Source organism: Hemibagrus wyckioides, linkage group LG16, assembly GCF_019097595.1.
Source record: "Hemibagrus wyckioides isolate EC202008001 linkage group LG16, SWU_Hwy_1.0, whole genome shotgun sequence".
Classification (NCBI taxonomy): Eukaryota; Metazoa; Chordata; class Actinopteri; order Siluriformes; family Bagridae; genus Hemibagrus; species Hemibagrus wyckioides.
The window spans coordinates 14493388-14511043 of record NC_080725.1 but is presented as its reverse complement, the minus strand read 5'-3'; the positions used below and the strand labels follow the sequence as shown (position 1 = coordinate 14511043).

At 40.0% G+C, this 17656-nt stretch overlaps 1 protein-coding gene across 1 annotated transcript; it reads right to left on the bottom strand.

Moving 5' to 3' along the window:
- Window positions 1-6233: 6233 nt before the first annotated feature.
- On the bottom strand, window positions 6234-14237 carry LOC131366668 (mucin-2). The gene is made up of 4 exons (XM_058411311.1): window positions 13714-14237; window positions 9476-12137; window positions 9169-9243; window positions 6234-8178 (listed from the first exon to the last, which is right to left on the bottom strand). Exons 2-4 carry the CDS (start codon window positions 12070-12072, stop codon window positions 7929-7931), a joined length of 2922 nt encoding a protein of 973 aa, XP_058267294.1. The 5' UTR covers window positions 12073-12137; window positions 13714-14237; the 3' UTR covers window positions 6234-7928.
- Between the last annotated feature and the right edge of the window lie 3419 nt (window positions 14238-17656).

Sequence of the window (17656 nt, the reverse complement as noted above, 5' to 3'; positions counted from 1 at the left end):
AAGGCTTCAGCAAAAAGAAATAGATATTTGAGAAATCTACAAGAAGCTTCTGGGGGAGACTGTGACCTTCACTAGAAGCTTTCATTTTCTAGAAAAATCCTCCAGGACATTATACCACAGATTCTGATCGAGTTCTGGATTGTGATTGGATATCAGGTTTTAATGAATTAACTCATTGTTTCTATAGTAGCTCATTCACTGGATCACTGGATTAATTCTCCATTTTTCTTAAAAGAGTCTCTAGAGTCTAAGCTTGTAACAGTTTGTTTTTGCCTCAGAAACATTTAGCTATGCCTTGTTAGTCTTTTTTGTTGTATTAACTTCAAGAGAGAGAAAGAAGGTGAGAGACTGACTGTTTAAAGCTGCTATAAAGGAAGTGAGAACAGGAACTAATATGTTTCAAGGATCATTAAGCGCAACTATATGCGTATAAAAGGTACGACAAGTCGTTCTTTAAGAAATAAAAAAAAAATTATGGCTGTAAAAGAATGAATGCTGTGGTACACACACACACACATAGCAGGTTTTTGAGAGGTTCTGTAGGAGGAACAGGAGGCATTCGAGTGTACAAATGACTACAGCAGCTATAAAGCCAGTGTGTAATATGAGTAAAAGATCTCCTCAGTCACATGCTGAGACAGAGATTGTAACTGTGATGCTGTCTCTGCAGGAGCATCATGTGTTTTTTTTCACTTCTGGGATGTGTTTTTCTGTGAAACCTGGGGAACCTGAAGAACCACAGTTACTGCAACTAGAGCTCAAAGGTTGTGGGAGTGTGGAGGTCATTAACTCTACTGCATATACTGTATATGCCGTGTCCACTATGTGTCCTGGTGTGATGAATTTTCTGTTTTCATTTTCAGTAACTGCTTCATTCTGGTCATAAATTATCATACAAATGTAATCTTTTAAGCTGTTCAGTGCAAAATGGCATCATACTGAGAGACTGACAAGTCAGTATCACCAAAACATGACAACCTGCACCATTCATGTAATATTTACATTTATATCTATAACGTCTTCTTCTTTTCTTTTTTTCTGTACTAAACTGACATTCAATATCTGGCATAAAGTCTGAAAGATCAGAACAAAACCCAAAAGTGTATATTGATCTCAGATTAATAAGCTGGATTAATCAAATCATGGGTAACTGTAACTATATATGACTAACTATTTACTTTGGTATTTTTTATACAGTGCCTTGATCTTGCTTCTGATTGGTTGGTGTTTGTCAAATCTACAATCACATTTAGTGACCTCAAGTTTGTGTGCAGGAGCAGAAATGCTATATTTAAGATCTGCTAGTTCTGGTTTAGGATCACGTTTACTTCCTGACGTATCTTTAGCTGATTATTCAATAGGCTTCTGATGTAAATTACCATGTTACTTGTTAGCTAGATTAGCTTCAGAGCAAAAAAAAATCAAGAAGATCTGAAGTAAAAGGTGTAATATTAAGGTTCAACGATTATTTGAGTGCGATATCTCTTTCTCTCTCTCTCTCTCTCTCTCTCTCTCTCTCTCTCTCTCTCTCTCTCACTCTGCACCTTTCATCATTTGGACATGACACAAGGCAGATCACCACACACACACACACACACACATTCTACTAAGTCACCTTGGCTGATGTGGAAATGTATTTAAATGCAATAATTTTAAAATGTCTGTGAGTAACAGTGATAATCATCGACCTTCAAATCATCGACAACTATTATTCACTTACTCACGTTTGTGCGAGTGTGTGTTGTGAGTCCTGCAGTCCAAAGTGTGTGTTCATTTCTCCAGGGTCCTGCGTCCTGCATCTGCCTTTAAGACCTCTTTCCTCTATTTGCACTTTTACCTCTCTCTCTCTCTCTCTCTCTCTCTCTCTCTCTCTCTCTCTCTCTCTTTTGTCCTCAACCTCACATTTTGTGCTTGTCTCCTAATGTCCCCTCCCACCCTTAGGCTTCACTCATCCTCCTCCTTCATTCTGATCTTTTGTCCCTCATTTGATTTTCACTCGGCAGCACATACCATCCTCACTCATTTTGAGCATAAATGAGTCTAAGGCTTTTAAACCTAAATCTAATAAACACACATAATAATAGTACACACTGGGTACACAAAAGAGCAGAAGGCCTTTCGGAAAATCAGCCGAAGAAACAATAGCCATAGGTTATCCCTACAGAGCTGGGAAAAAGTTCACCAGCCATAAAGTCAACTTTATTGTAGCGCAAAATGTCAAAGGTCATGCCTGTATTATGAAATGTTGTCAGTTTGTAAGAAACTTAATTAGTTTTCTTTTTCCATTTTCTTACATTTTGTAGACTTTTTGTTTCATAAAGAGCATATTATAGTCCTTTATATTTTATGATGCCACTTTTAATAGCGATTAATCAAAGCATTACATTTTTTTTTTATCATTATTAATCCTGACTAATGTTATGAAACTAATAAAGGAAGTTAAACACCTAAATTATTTCATTGACGTAAATACATAACGTTTCATTAGTGTAAATAAATCTATTAGTACAAAGTCAAACAAAAAAAAATGAATGCAGTGTGATTTTTATTGTCATGAGATTGTTGAACCTTCTCCATGTTTACATAATGAGAGTGAAACTCACCATCGTATTTGACATATATGATGCTGGAAATCATCAGTGGTTCAGTTTATAAGCCATGAATGTACACCGCTTACGTACATGGAGCCTTTTATTGCTTACTTATTAAGACAGATAACAAAACAAGATAAACACAGCCTTAATTTATTGTGGATGTATTATCTAAATAATGTTCTGTGTATACATAATGTTACATAGATAATGCTATGGAAAAAAACACTGGAAAGATGTTCAGGAAATTAAGAATCGTAAAAAAGACATTCAAGTGTCAGTCTGGCCAAAAAAAAGTAAGATGTTTTTTTTAATTTCATTAATTTTTTTTTCTATAAAATAACATCATTAAGCACTCATGGTTTTTACACTTTTCTACAATTTCATTTTTTTTTAAATTAATAAGTAAGATTTAATCATGATCACATTTTAAAGATTTGTTTAGATTTTGTACACTAACATTTAAAAAAAAAAAATTTATTTATTTATTTGTTATTTATTTATTTTTAAAGTATTGTTTGTATTTATTTTAATAATTTTATTTACCTTTCGTATTATTTTATCTGTATGAATTGTTTACATTTAGATTTTAAAATCTAAATATTTTAGCTACTTTATATTTCATTTTTTGTTTTATTAAACAGTTAATCACTACATTAAGGTTCATTACCTGATTACAAAGCATGTATAAAATTGCGCAATTAAATGTGGGCGCGGTTTAGAACCTGGTGGGAGGGGTTTGGGGATGATTCAATGAGGAAATCCTTGCTTCTTCAAGTGTGTATATGTATGATGTGTTTCTCTGCTTCTTTTTTTACTTCCTGTAATGCATTTTAAGTCCATGAGCTGAAAATAAAAGCAAAACTGAACCTTAGTAGTACAGTGCAGCCAAAATTGTTCAATTACAGAAAGGATTTTGAAGAGATCTCCAGAGCCATAAGGTGTATGAACTGGATTTTTAATGATGAGTAAAATATGGTCATTAGCCAATCAACTTTCAGTAAGCTTTTCTTGAAAACTCTGCTTATGTATGGTATGTTTATTGTTCTGTATAATCTGATGTTTATGAACGGTGCTTGGACCCCATAAAATGCTCTCTAATTCTTCTTCTTCTTCTTCTTTTTCTTCTTCTTCTTCTTCTTCTTCTTCTTCTTCTCCTTATTATTATTATAACATATTTTAAAATAAAGATGTCAGCCGAGTCTAGTAAGTAATTAGAAGATGAGCGAGTGAGTGGATTGTGTTTGAGTGAATGTTTTATTGTCAGTATTCCTGCAAACACACATGCACGTTTTCATGCTGCAGATGTGTCAGTGTGCAGAAGGACGTTTCCTGACACTACCATTCTACTCACTCACTGGCACTTCTGGGCCAATTAGCACGGATTACAAGCGTGTCCCAGAGCTACGATCCTGTCCCTGTCCATCATTCTCATCCAAGCTAATGAGCTGTGAGAAGCCAGTGTCTCCTTCAGCATGGCTCTGTATGTCTTGAGGCGGATCAGGCCTTGCGGCATGATACTGATGCAAATACACGTATGTGTGTGTGTGTGTGTGTGTTGAAAAGTGTGCCAAGATCTTTAACAATTTTGCATGGAGGTCACTTTTGAAAGGTCTAAACCACCCAGAGGAAAGACACACATCATCACATTTCAGTATATGTTGTGTATTTTTATATATGGGTGTTTTTGTGTGTATACTGTTGAGTATGTGTTTTGTGGGATTTTTTTAAGTGTGTGCATCGCTATGTGTTGTTGAGTATGTGTTTTGTGTGTAATTATGTTTTTTTATGTTTGTGTGTGTGTGTGTGTGTTCCTCTGCTGCGCTCTGTATCATAGCATTTTCTTTGTGGTGAACGCAGGCTTTCCATCTCGGCACACAGATGTTGCTCTGAGCCCCAGTGCCTGTGTTCAGGAGGATGGCCCCCCGCGGAGACAGGAGCTGTGTGCTTGTCTGGGAAAGATGGAGGGAGGAAGTGTGTGTCCTCGTGTCCCGCTCCACCCACTCTGTCCCATCGGGAGGAAGCACACTGCATCTCCAAAACATAGACACACAGAGTCGCTGAAAAACCTCTCAAACAAACAGAAGTGATTTTATTTACAGACACAGAGACAGAGAGATAATGTGGAAGAGAGAGAGAGAGAGAGAGAGAGAGAGAGAGAGAGAGAGAGAAAGAGAATACTCAGGCTCACTGGGGCCTCACGTCTCTAAGATGACTGAAATGAGACTACATAAAACTTTAATGCAGAAAAATGCATTACTTTTTCAATCAATCAATCAATCAATCAATCAATCAATCAATCAATCAATCAGTAATCCAACCTGATATCCTATTCTGCATTCTCATTGGTCACAAGGTGGTGATTCTTTTCTGTAACTCTCTCACTAAACTGTGCTTCATTAAACATACAAGAGAAAATAAAATGTGTGTGTGTGTGTATGTGTGTGTGTGTAAAATAGAACACAAATAGAAGGAGAAGAGTATTGCTTAGACACCCCCCCCACACACATGATCCTATAATTGTCACACATTCCACTGATCTGCTGCTGACTCTCACACACACCAACAAACATTTAGCATTTATTAAAAAAACACAGCCGCTCTGTCCTTCTGCTGCAGACTTCTGTTTTGGGGCAATAAAAAAAAGAAAAGAAAAAAAAGAATGATGTGTATTTATATTTGAAGAGAAGCGTTCAGACTCGGCTAACTCTCCTTCCCTGAAGTCGTTATTAGCTTGCATCTGTCTCTACTATAGGCTGTGAGCTGTGTTTGTTCTTCATCATAAAGCCTGCTGTGTGACTGAACAAAGCTCTTGACATTTCCAGCTCCTGCGAGATTACAGCCACGGAGTCGCTCTGTTTGGTTTTTCTTTTTTTCTTTTCCTCGAGATCTAAGTTAGGATGGAACCTGTTCTAAAATAGCACACCGCTCTTGGTGCTAGCGTATTCATCAGAAGGTTACTAGGGCGTGCATCGGGTTTGAATAGGTGTGTGTGTGTGTGTGATTGTGTGTGAGAGAGAGAGAGAGAGAGAGAGAGAGAAAATGCAGAAATGTACAGAGGTGTATGGAATTGATATGTTCATATTAATATGTTCATATTAATTCAGTGCAGTTCTTTTTTCTTTTTTGTAAATCCTCTTCACAAGGCCTCGGATTGTTCTGGGTATTTGAGCCTCCATCTCCTCTGACTAGCCACCGGTGACATCACAGAGTCTCACTCAACCACCTCAAAACATGTTATGTCAAATATTCTGAAGGGCTCAACAAGATGACATCACCAAAACAGGGCCAAATAATAGCACCCAGTCACTGGCTGGAACACTGTAATGTAGTTTTGCTAAGCTGCCCTCTGTGGAAAGCCATTGAGGTCAAATTGTGTGAGCATTATGGAATATGGAACATGATTGGGAAATCATGTGCTAACACTTACACCCCCCTCCCCTTCATTTTCCTTAAACAGCACATTCTGAATCTACTGAATAATAATACATTTTCATCTTTATTCATTCATGTTTTGTTGTGGAACAAGTTACTTCCTGTTATTACTTAGCAGTTACAAAAGTCATTCCCTCACCAGGCTTTTTAATATATTTTTACCTCCTTTTTTTTTCAAAAATTATAACAGCATTATTTCTAACTATTACAGAGCACTGATACTGGAGATTGGAGACACCTTACATACAATTTTACCATGAGAATTTTTTCACATGACCTTTAATCTGGTTATGTGGAGCATCTGCTGTACATGTCCTTGTAAATAAGCAGTTACTATAGAAACGCTAACGCATAATCCTGTGATTTGTAGCTGCAACACTGTTAGCACTCCTGTAGAAACAGGGAGAGAATAAGCTCCAAAAGCTATGGTCATATATATTCATACATATCACGAAGTGTTCCCAGCATGCTTTTGATTCAGCCTCTTTACAAACACCAAATGTTTCCCAATTATTTTGAGCTTTTTGAACTCTGCAGTTTCCTTGAGAAGCCACTGGGGGCAGCACTGAGACAAACTCAATTCCATAGAGAATACCTCAGTATGGTCTGAGAATGTTATTACTGCTGGGTTGAGTATAAAGAAGAGTTTCAACAAGACAGCATAATGGAGGAACTCATAACAAAATGTCTGCCATGTCATCATTTATTCTAAAAATCCATTTTTACCCCTGATTGATACATATGCTGTTAATCAGAACACATAGTTATCTGATAGGATATAAGGGTGTGTCCAGGCTAATTACATGAACGACTGGGTATTGCCAGTCAACTGAAAGAGATAATACATTGAAATTGTAAACAATTGCTAGCTAAGTAATTAAATGCCATTAGCTAGTAGCAGGATAAAATGTCTTAGCATTAGGGATAGGCATTTTATGTAACAGTATGTAGCTTTATTATGTATGAGACATAGGTAAATGAGTATTTGAAAAAAAAAACTTAGAGCTGTAGCAGTACTACAAATTTATGAAAATCCCCTTTTAGCTAAACATTTCTCAAAAATGAAAGTTGCGTTAAGTTAAGGCAGAACAGCTATTTAGTGGAGAATCTGTGAAAGTAGGCTTGACTACACCTCTGATCCATATGCCAAGCTTTTCCACCTGAGCCACACATACAATTATAATATTTTTTTTAAAAGGATTGTTAATCAGTTATATCCATTCAGCTTTTTGTAGACGCAAAAAAAGAATTTTTTAATAATTCAGAATAATAATTCAGAATTTATAGAAGAGATCTAAACATAATCCCTACATGTGTACCTGTGTAAAGGCATATGCATTTCCATAGTCAGAAGCTCTATGCTGTTATTAAATGGTTTTAATGTACTGGCATGATGCTAGCACTGGGCAAAAACATGACCCAAAAATAACCCAGATGTATTTTTGAGCCTTTTGTATCTCTGGTTTATTGTTCTGAAGTAAGATGCAAGTGGTAAACAACAGGGTCACAGGTTCACTAGGCCACATCTGGTCTCCATAGCTGATCGCAGTCCAAACTAAAACCAACCCCAAAGAAACTGTTATATTAATATTTATCTCTATGTTTTAAGTTAATAAACAAGCATGAATGGTCTTTAGAAGTGCCACGTTCCCTACATGATGTCACTACTTGATGTAGGAAGTAAAGGATCATGATGGAGTTGGCATGGAAGATCTTGTCACGTCGTGCAGTTTTACTTCAGCAATTCCTGTTCACAAATCACATGGTCTTTTTATTTTTCTGGATCTACCAGACTCATTCAAGTGGATGGAATATGATGCTTCTAATAATCCGTCTCACAGCAGAATGGAGTCTGTTTAATCAAATTTAAAAATAAAGGCAAAGAACCATGACAAGTCCAATCTACTTCCTTTGGACCTTTCGAGGTAGCCAGCTTAAAATCTTCCTGCAGAGTTTCTTTTTCTTCACTTTACACTTGCTTCCTGGCTCGAAGTGATTGCTGGTCTGAGATGGTGCCTGGTTCTGTTTTAGCAAGGTGAAAAAGGAGAGCATGTCCATGTTAACCCCTTCCCAGATCTCTCTCACCGGGGAGTCCAGAGGCTCTAAGACATCCCTGAAGCGTCGCTCCTGCTGTCGGAAGTCATATTCCACACTGACAGAGAGAAAGAGAAATAGACAGAAGGTTGTTTCATTCACACAAGGACATGTGACGTGTGGTGTTTAGTGACAAAGTAACTAAATCATGTAGCAAGTTACAGCAGAGATTCAGTTCAGCTAGCTATTGATCTATGAGATGTTTAGCATGATGGTGTTGGTGGTGGTATTAGCCTGAAATTTGAAGCTTTGGAACCTGGTATCTGTTTGAGCAGAGTATAAAGCTGAGGTGGAAGAAGTAGACATAAATGCATTGCTCTCTTTATGTAGAGAAGAAAGCAAGGGCTAAACTCCACTGCACCATTTCCAGAAGGTAGTTGAATAGCAAAACTCAAAATTGTATAACCTTCCTTTCCTTTCACACAGCCGGAGCAACACTAGTCAGTGATGAGTGGTTGTTAGTTGTGGTGTATTCAGAATCATGCAGCTAAGACACATTCCAGCATGGTCAGCTTCCTATTAAACCGTGTTAACAGTAACTGCTAGCTTTATCAACACTAAGGTAGTTACTGAGCAATAGATTCTGGAAACAGCTAGGAACTAGCTACAACTAAATCCTATTTTGTCAAATAGCCATGGATATGGCTTGTTTACAAGATTTAACTTTGCCACAACTTCAGCTTGATGGGTAGATGCTAACATATGAACAGTCTCATCTCATGCCTTATAAAAGTGACATTTCCTAAATCCTGTTCACATTTTCTGTTCTACACATAGCAATGTCTTATATATTTTCTCCAGGAACATCTGCTTAACAGATGGCATCACCAGGAATTGAATAACATCAGGTTGCATAATAACTCGGTTTTCAAACTATTTGAAATGCTGGATGTTTAGTAAAAACATGGCACAGGACCCCTGATGGTAAAAAAGAGAAGAGTAGGTGAGCATATTTATTGTCGTATCATAAGTTTGTGTGGACTAGCGGGGCCGGGTGCCAAACGCTTGCCCTCAGGGAAACTGTGTCAGCTTTCGAGCTCTCACTCACCTGTAAATGATGCATGCCGTCTCCTGGCAGGTGGAGCAATCACTTAAATCCTGGCCAGTTCTGAAACATCTGCGTCTGCAGAGACAAGCAACAGGAAATGGACCGGAGAAAAATGAATCAAAGAACGTTGCGTTTTTCAGCCTTTGAATCTTTTTCCTAATTGCTCTCAGGAGACAGTTAAAAATGCTGAACTTTATCATATAGAGCACTACATTGCAAAAAAAATGACTTGACTAGCAATTCTTAATATTGTGTTCAATCACCTCTACTCTTTCACTCGGCCTACATATAAATCTTTTTCTCTCACCCTTTGCTGAGTGCATGGCTCATCTCCAGGTCTTGGATGATATTGAGCAGTGTCGTGACTCGCTCCTGGTTGGCCTGCAGACTGGCCTCTACCCTCTCCAGCCTCTTCTGAAGGTCCTGACTCCTGCTGCTCTTGGGGGAACTGCGTGACAGCAGAACCAAAGAAGGAGGGTGGTAGTGTGTGAGGGCATAGCCACCATTCGTAACAGGTCCGCTAACAGGTAAAACAATGCTCGTCTGTGATGCAGTCTCTAACTCTTGATGCAGTTGTGTGTTCTGGAACTGGTTTGAAGGCATAGAGGAAGAAAGTAGAAATGGATTCGGATTTGAATTTATATTTGTCCCTTTGTTTTCAGCAACCTTGATTAATAATTTAATTGCTGGATGCAGTGGGCGTGGATGAAAAGGTCTTGGAGGTTGGTATGAGAGTGAACCCAAGGTGTTGGGATCATGAGGTGTTCTGGCAGATGCAGGACTGGCAGGAGGCTGTGCTGTGGATTGCTGGTGTGTTACTGTTTGTGATTTTGAAGTTGAAAGAAGTTCACATTTAGCTTGCAAGTGGCTCCCACCTTCTGTGTCTGCAACAAATTTGCAACCTATTTTTGTAGCTGTCACAGTCTTGGTTGCTACCTTACAAGGAGATTTAACAGAGCCCAAAATTGTTGCTGATGATTTACAAACTTTGTCCTCCAGTTTCTCAGGCACAGATTTTACTTGGGCCTCTGATTGTGCAAGAAACTGACTCTGTGTGTCTACTTTAGGGTTGCCCGTACCATAAGAACGCATTTCCATAACTGCTTGAGTGATTGTAACTGTGTTGGACTGGGTTAAACAACTCAGTGTTGTGGCAGGACATGGGTTAAGTGAAGCACTGGTATGGACATTCATGTCTGAGGTGTGTGAAGGATTTGATTGTTGATTCTTTAAAATATGTTGTGGTTTGGCATCTGTATGTGGAAGAGAGCAGTGAAGTGGTATGGAAGGTTTGGAGTACAAGGCTGTGCAAAGCGATATGGCTGTGGATGTGTCAGTGGTCAGAGAGTGTGTTTGTGTAGGTTGATATTTGGTGCTGTCTGTGGTGGGTTTAGGATGTGTGGTGGAACGGATTTGTGATGTGCTTTGAGGTTTAGCACTCGGATTTGCATGCAAGCAGCTTGAAGGCCTCGAGTGTGTGTTTTTCACAGTCTCTAATCCATTTGAGACTTGGGTGTCTCTGCTAGGGTGTGAAGTCTTGAAAGGTTTGGTGGTCTGTCCTAAGCTTTGATTCTTAGTGATTACAGGTGAATGGTCAGATGCTGAAGCCTTTGTAAGAATGTTAGCATGATTAGACAGAGCAAAGTGTGAGGTGTGTGCCAGGATATTGCTATGTGTGTGTGATTTTATCTTTGGTGTGGAGTCTGTGTCTTTCAGGACGATGGATGGGGAGTCTGTTTTAAGGCTGGAATTTTGTTGTGAGTATGGAGTGAGAGTAGAGGGTCTTGGTTCCTGGACCATGAGTGTGTGTGACAGTGAGGGCGGCTTATGAGAGCAGAGGTCTGAGTGTGTGTGCATGCCTGTCTCCTGAATTGCACTCCTGGCAACTGTGTGTGTATATGTAGATGACGTGTGACTAACTGGAGTGTCCCTGTATATGTGTGGAAGGCCATGGCCAGTGTATCTCCAGCTTGATTGATGTTTTGAGAGCTTTAATGCTTCTTCCTCATGTGTGGATGATAATAGCTGGTTGCTGTTTGGGTTAGAAGGAGGCCACGTCACCACAGGCCCTCTGTTCATTTGCATAACTCTGTATTTCTCAGATTCAGTGTCAGTGTTTGGAGGAGAAAGAGAAGCTCCTGTTTCTTTTCCTGAGACCAGAGGAGCTGCAGGGCTAGACCTTAGACTCTCTGAGCCAGCAGAACATGGTGAAGAGGTGTCCCTGGTGGTGGTAAAGAGAACCGCAGCCACTGGATTCTGCCTCCCGCCACATTTGCTGCAAATCCTCAATGGGAATCTGTGAGGAGGCGAACATGGAGGAACCTTCCTCTTTCCAGAGTGTACTGTAGGTTTGAGTCGTGAAGTCGATGACTTGGCTTCACTGATGTCACTGCTGATCCCGCCCATCACCTCTGAGTCGACCACACTTCCGTTGGTGAAGCGAAATTCCTTTTTTCCTTTAACACGTCCATTGGACCGATGTGAGTTGGTTTGGATTGTCTGAGTGTCACAGTGCATCTCAGCTTTATTGCCTTTACATGCATCATCATCATCATCATCATCATCATCATCATCACCCACACCTTGGAACGTTACACCCTTCTTTACCTTATTTTCAAGGCTCCGGTGTTTAAAGAAAGCACTCCTTTTTTGTCCGTTCCTGCCCTCCACTTCTCCTAGAATGTGCCCATTGGGTGGCATGGTCATCTTCTTTTCTGACTGGATGACAGGACGGCTTTCTTGGCAGCTCCGTATAGCTGGAGATGTTTGTACCCCGACGTTACACTGGTGAGAACAGGTAAATCCTGCCTCTCCATTGGCTGTCCTCCAATCGCGAACTCCCACCAAAGCTGGCACTTCAGACACTGGCACAGGAGTGGCCAGATCAGCCGCCCGTCTTCCCATCGCACAACAACCGGCTCAGCAGGACTCTGGAGCACAAATCATGCCATTCGTTCGGGGTGGTACGTCTGAGGGAAAAGGACAAAGTTACACTGAAAAGCGATGTCTAACTACGTATCGCTCAAGGGCAGACAAAGTGACAAGGGCACTTGTTTTTTGCCCTTGTTCCCTTGTGCACGAATGAACAGCTTGGCTTGGTGCTGCAGATAAGCATTTGTGTGAATACTGATCAGCAAGCTCACTTTCCAGAATGAAAAATCGCCTGAGCGTAATAATCAGATGAGCCTGTATCGGTTTATACTGGCCTAGGTGAATGTGCCAAGTGATTCTGATGAGTGCGCTTGTTTTCGGGAAACACATTTGTCCGGTGTGTGAATGAACAGCTTGGCTTATGATGCGTGGAACTCTATGAATACTGATCAGCAAGCTTGCTTTGTGGGATGAAAAATCACCATAGCATAAAAATCAAATCACTGTATATCAGTTGATACTGAACTCCATAAATGTGTCAAGAGACTCTTAAAAACACAGATATGAATATACAAATAACAATTACAGTGTAAACAAGTGTAGGGATTAAAAGCATGGGAAATGGGACACTTTTGGTCCCAGGGTCTTTGTATATCTAGTTCATTGAAAACAAACTTTTACTCTATAAATTTGGACCAACAGGGCATACACTGTTCACGGGAACAAATATGTGAAATGATTAATACACAATTTCGAGTAATATTTCTTAATAAAACAAGTGAAATATGCTTTGGCTGCAACTTTACCACCTTATTTTGTAAGCTATGACCTTAAAATCACTCAGTCCATTGATTTTGCAAAGTATTTTCTGCAAAGGTGACTGATGAGAGAAATGCATGGCTAGTAAAAGCTGTGAAACAATCTGTGACCGAATGTCATGAGCTCTGTAGTGATCCAGATTGATAAGTATGTTTACAAAGCGTGACAGGTAAACGGTGTGTGTGTGTGTGGCATTGGCATTGTGCCCAGCTGCCTGCTGTCCTCTCCTTAATTTAGCTCACCTTAAGCAGGTGGATAATTTATGCATTAATGCTAACGACTTCATTAAACCCTGACAAAACGGAAAGGAATCGGAGAACCATAGCGAAATTCACTGATGCTTAAGAAATGTACTGACGCATAACTCACAGCAGGAGTTTTTTCTTAAGGATAAAAGACCTGGTACCTGGTGTTGGGATGGGGGAAGGGGGGATGTATGCTCTTGAGCCATACATCACACCTCATAGCTGCAGTGGGACATTATACAGTACAGCCTCTTCACATTTACTCACTTTGTGCAATAACTCAAGCAACCACTCTTCCTCATCCTCATCCTCATCCTCAACCCTGCCCCCTCCTTCCTTCTCTCCATCCCATCCTGCGTCCAATGTCTCTGCGTATAACAGCCCTGTCCCCGTGGGCGCTGCTCTGATGTCATGCGTATACATGTCAAGTCAACCCTGTCATCTCAGAAAATCTCAGAAATAATAAAACTCCTGTAAAAAGTCCACCAGCCTGGGGCTCTTTCTGCTTCCTGAACCGAAATTATCTGCACTGCTTTAATATGATCATGTGATGTATATGTAATACGACAGCTAAACACTGAAACTTTGCACCATCTCAGATCAGACGTACCTGCATTGAGCATGGAGAGAAACATCCTCTTCCTTGTGCCATGGATCTGAGGATCCATTCCGGAGAATGAGAGAGCCAGGGATCTCACATGATGAGAGCGGAAGAACAGGCTCGTCTCATGTGTGCTCTGGTCATAGAGAGCAAGAGAAGCAGAATCCATGCTCAAAGAGACTGACTCTGTCCTCTGTTCCTCCTCTTCTCCTCCTACTCGTCTTTCTTCTCCTGGTTTGTTTTGATTCGCTCGCTTCTTTACATGCTGAAGCAGCAAGAGATATCGATCCGCATCCTCTGCCTTGCGCACTCTCTCTCTCTCTCTCTCTCTCTCTTTCTCTCTCTTTCTCTCTCTCTCTCTCTCTCTCTCTAGCTTTCTGTCTCTCTCTCTTCCACTGCCTCTTTTATCTTCCCTCCTGCTTGCCCTCCCTCATTCCCTCATTTCAGATGAAATTAGGAAGCCTCTGACCCAGCACTGGATGTGTATCTGTATGTGAAAGGGGGCATGAAGAGGCAGAGAGAGAAGCAGCGCAAAAGAGAGAGAGTGAGAGAGTGAGAGAGCGGTAAGGGGCTGTGTGAAAAGTACCAGCGACAAACAGAAACAGATAATCAAATGAAGCTCAGGGACGTCCATTTTTTATTCTTTAAATACTTTCAAAACAAAACCTTTTTCTTTCTTTCTTACTCTCTTTTTTAATTTCCTTATTTTATTATTTTATTTATTTGACCCGCCGTTTGCAGTATAAATGTTTTTTTTTCATACAACTCACACAGCTCAGCTTGTGCATATTCATAAATATCCTAGCTTTAAGGTTCCATTAACTTGAAATTTGTGCTGCATTGAAGCTGCAGGGAGTCACGTCAGTGTTAAGAATGAAATTAAATCACTTTGTGTTATGCTAACAGAGTGAAATAATCAATAACCATTCAATGTAAATGGAAACAACCCCCTAGTAGGATAAAGCCTGATTAAGCATACCAACTAGAAGTTAATTATTATAACCACATATTCTGAGGGGTTTTTTCCCTGTTATACTACATACTACTATAACGTTAAAGAATGACACACTGTAGTTTTTATACATTTGCATTTAATGTTGCTGAACTACTTCCTTTTCTCACCAGGCTCTCTTTTGTGTCTCTAAGTAAAAAGTTAACTGAAACTGGAGACTCCTTCTATAAATGTTATATATTTATATTATTTTATTATAGTTCACTGTAGGTTGTTAATGATACATCAATGTTTAAAAAAAATATGTTTAAAAATTAAAAAAAAAAAAAAACTTGATATAAAGCATTATTAATAATGGTGATAACCTGGTGTATGGCATAATACATGTTGTTGGTTCAATCATTTTTACCACAATTTACAATGACACTTTACTCCACCTGGTGGACTGTTTCATTTCATTCAGCTTCTTTATGTTCTTACACACACACACACACACAGTATCAGTTTAGGTAGAATGATACAGTCAGAAGGTCCTTCATGCTCTCAGATTGCATGTCAAGACACAAGTGCAGGTCTTCAAAGTTTTTATAAAGAATAGCAAACAAATAGAAACTTAATCCAAAGGTCAAAGGTCAGGCGATGTACCAGCAACAAGACTAGGACAGCAAAAACAGGCGAGAAAATCAGAAACTAGATTTAAAAAAGAAGAAAGACAATCAAAGAATAAACTCTTGGTACAGACTGGCACAAGAGACACAGCATAGAGTTTACAGTACATGCTGTAAGAATTATACATGGAAATTTGACCGTATGTGTTACAGCAGGAACAGAGACATTTCTAACCTTCAGTCTTGGAAATTCTCAGAAGTCTCTTAATTTCTAATGTTTATCACTAGATGTCAGGCTTGTGCACAAAATCAAGGTCAATTCTAATTTAAATGTCTTAAAGGTCTGGTTAAGTGGGTGTTATGAGGCAAGTCCAGAAAATTCCAAGCTCTAAGTGTTTTCCTGGTTCAGAACTGGAATGACCTACAGAAAGAAGCTCCTCCTCAAGAGATGATTTCAAGAGGATCAAGAATTGATGGTGATGTTGTCTACATTTTCCCACAATGCTGTGCAGACTCATGATGTGGACTGAGACGTGCTGTTGGAAATGATGTCTCCTAGGAAACCAAAGTGACATGAAGATATCCTCTGAGTTCTGATGGGTATTGTTAAAGGCGTCAGATAACAGGATAAACACAACAGGCACTAGGACCTTGTGATGGTTGGTGTGAAGTGATGCAGGGAGTTGGATTCTGAGTGTTCTAAGTGTTTGGGTTTAGAACTGGACTCTCACTGAGCATAGTGTTCTATTGTCTAGCTCTTGAACCTGGACCTGGAGCATCTCATGAGGCTTCACAGTCTGTCCAGGTGTTCTTTGATAAAACTACCACAGAGTTCCTCATGACTGCAGCCTCCAAAGACACACCATGTCATCAAACTCTTCATCTCAGAGTAAATGTAATGTGTTTGACAGACAGGTCTCATGATCTCTTGAGAAATAACTGCAGTAATTCTTCCTGAGGAAGCCTTCATAACTCCTCTCAGACTTGTTTCTGTAACTTTGTTTAATTCATTTATTGTTGTTATCTTTGGATTGTAATTTCATTAAAATATTGTCGGTAAGCTGATGTAGTGCCATTTCCTGCTCTCTAGAGTCAGTTCAGGTTACAGAATTTGGCCTTATTTTGTACAAGAAAAGAGCTACTGAAAAGCATGCCGGGAACTGATTGTTGAACCTCTTTTTTAATTTTTAACTAATACCCATATATGATGTTCAAGGTGCTGGCGAATTGTTTCGCAGAATCTCTGCAACAATGAAGACTATGTTCTTCGTGATGGTTCTTCTTGTGTCCATCACCCGGACTGCATTTCTTCCGGGAGACCAGGGTGAAGGTAAACTAACAACTTTAATAAACATAAAAAATACTGCAAAGAGGATGTGTGTAATGAGATGAAAGAGCTAAAAGATGCCATGGCAGACCTGAAAGTGCACATGCAGCAGAATAAAGAGCAGATCGAGCAACTCAAGGCTGAGAATTGTGGTAAATAATCGAAAGCAAAAAAAATAAATCTAGCCATGGGGTCACAGTCCAGTGACTTCTGTGCTGGTCCCAAGCCCGGATAAATAGAGAGGGTTGTGTCAGGAAGGGCATCCGGTGTAAAACATTGCTAAATTTAACCATGCGAATCGTCAGTACTCTGAATTTCATACCGGATCGGTCGAGGCCCGGGTTAACAATGACCGCCATCGGCGCTGTTGACCTACAGGGCGCTGGCGGAAATTGGGCTACTGTCGGTCGAAGAAGTAGAGGAGGGAGGAGAGTGTGTAGACAAAGAGAGAAGAGGAAAGGTAAGAGTGTAGGACTGAGAATAGGAACTCTGAATGTTGGTACTATGACAGGAAAAGGTAGAGAGCTGGCTGATATGATGGAGAGAAGGAAGGTGGATATACTGTGTGTACAGGAGACCAGGTGGAAGGGTAGCAAGGCTCATAGGATTCAAGCTGTTTTATTATGGTGTGGATAGTAAGAGAAATGGGGTAGGTGTGGTCCTGAAGGAGGAGTGTGTGAGGAATGTTCTGGAGGTGAAGAGAATGTTGGACAGAGTGATGAGTCTGAAGTTAGAGGTCGAAGGGGTGATGTTGAAGTGGTTATGCCCCACAGGTAGGTTGTGAGTTAGAAGAGAAAGAGAGATTGTGGAGTGAATTAGATGAGGTGATAGAGAGTATTCCCACAGGTGAGAGAGTGGTGATAGGAGCAGATTTTAATGGACATGTTGGTGAGGGGAACACAGGTGATGAGGAGGTGATGGGCAAGTTTGGAGTTAAGGAAAGGAACCTTGAAGGGCAGATAGTAGTGGACTTTGCTAAAAGGATGGACATGGCTGTGGTTAACACTTATTTTCAGAAGAGGGAGGAGCATAGAGTGACTTACAAGAGTGGAGGTAGGAGCACAC

Bases quoted from the DNA above. Each gene is read 5' to 3' on its own strand.
- LOC131366668 (XM_058411311.1), bottom strand. From the start codon at position 12,072: ATGGGAAGACGGGCGGCTGATCTGGCCACTCCTGTGCCAGTGTCTGAA. The intron at 9,244-9,475 runs GTGAGAGAAAAA...TTGTCTCTGCAG, and splicing joins AGCCATGCACTCAGCAAAGG to ACGCAGATGTTTCAGAACTG. The intron at 8,179-9,168 runs GTGAGTGAGAGC...TCTCTCTGTCAG, and splicing joins ACGGCATGCATCATTTACAG to TGTGGAATATGACTTCCGAC.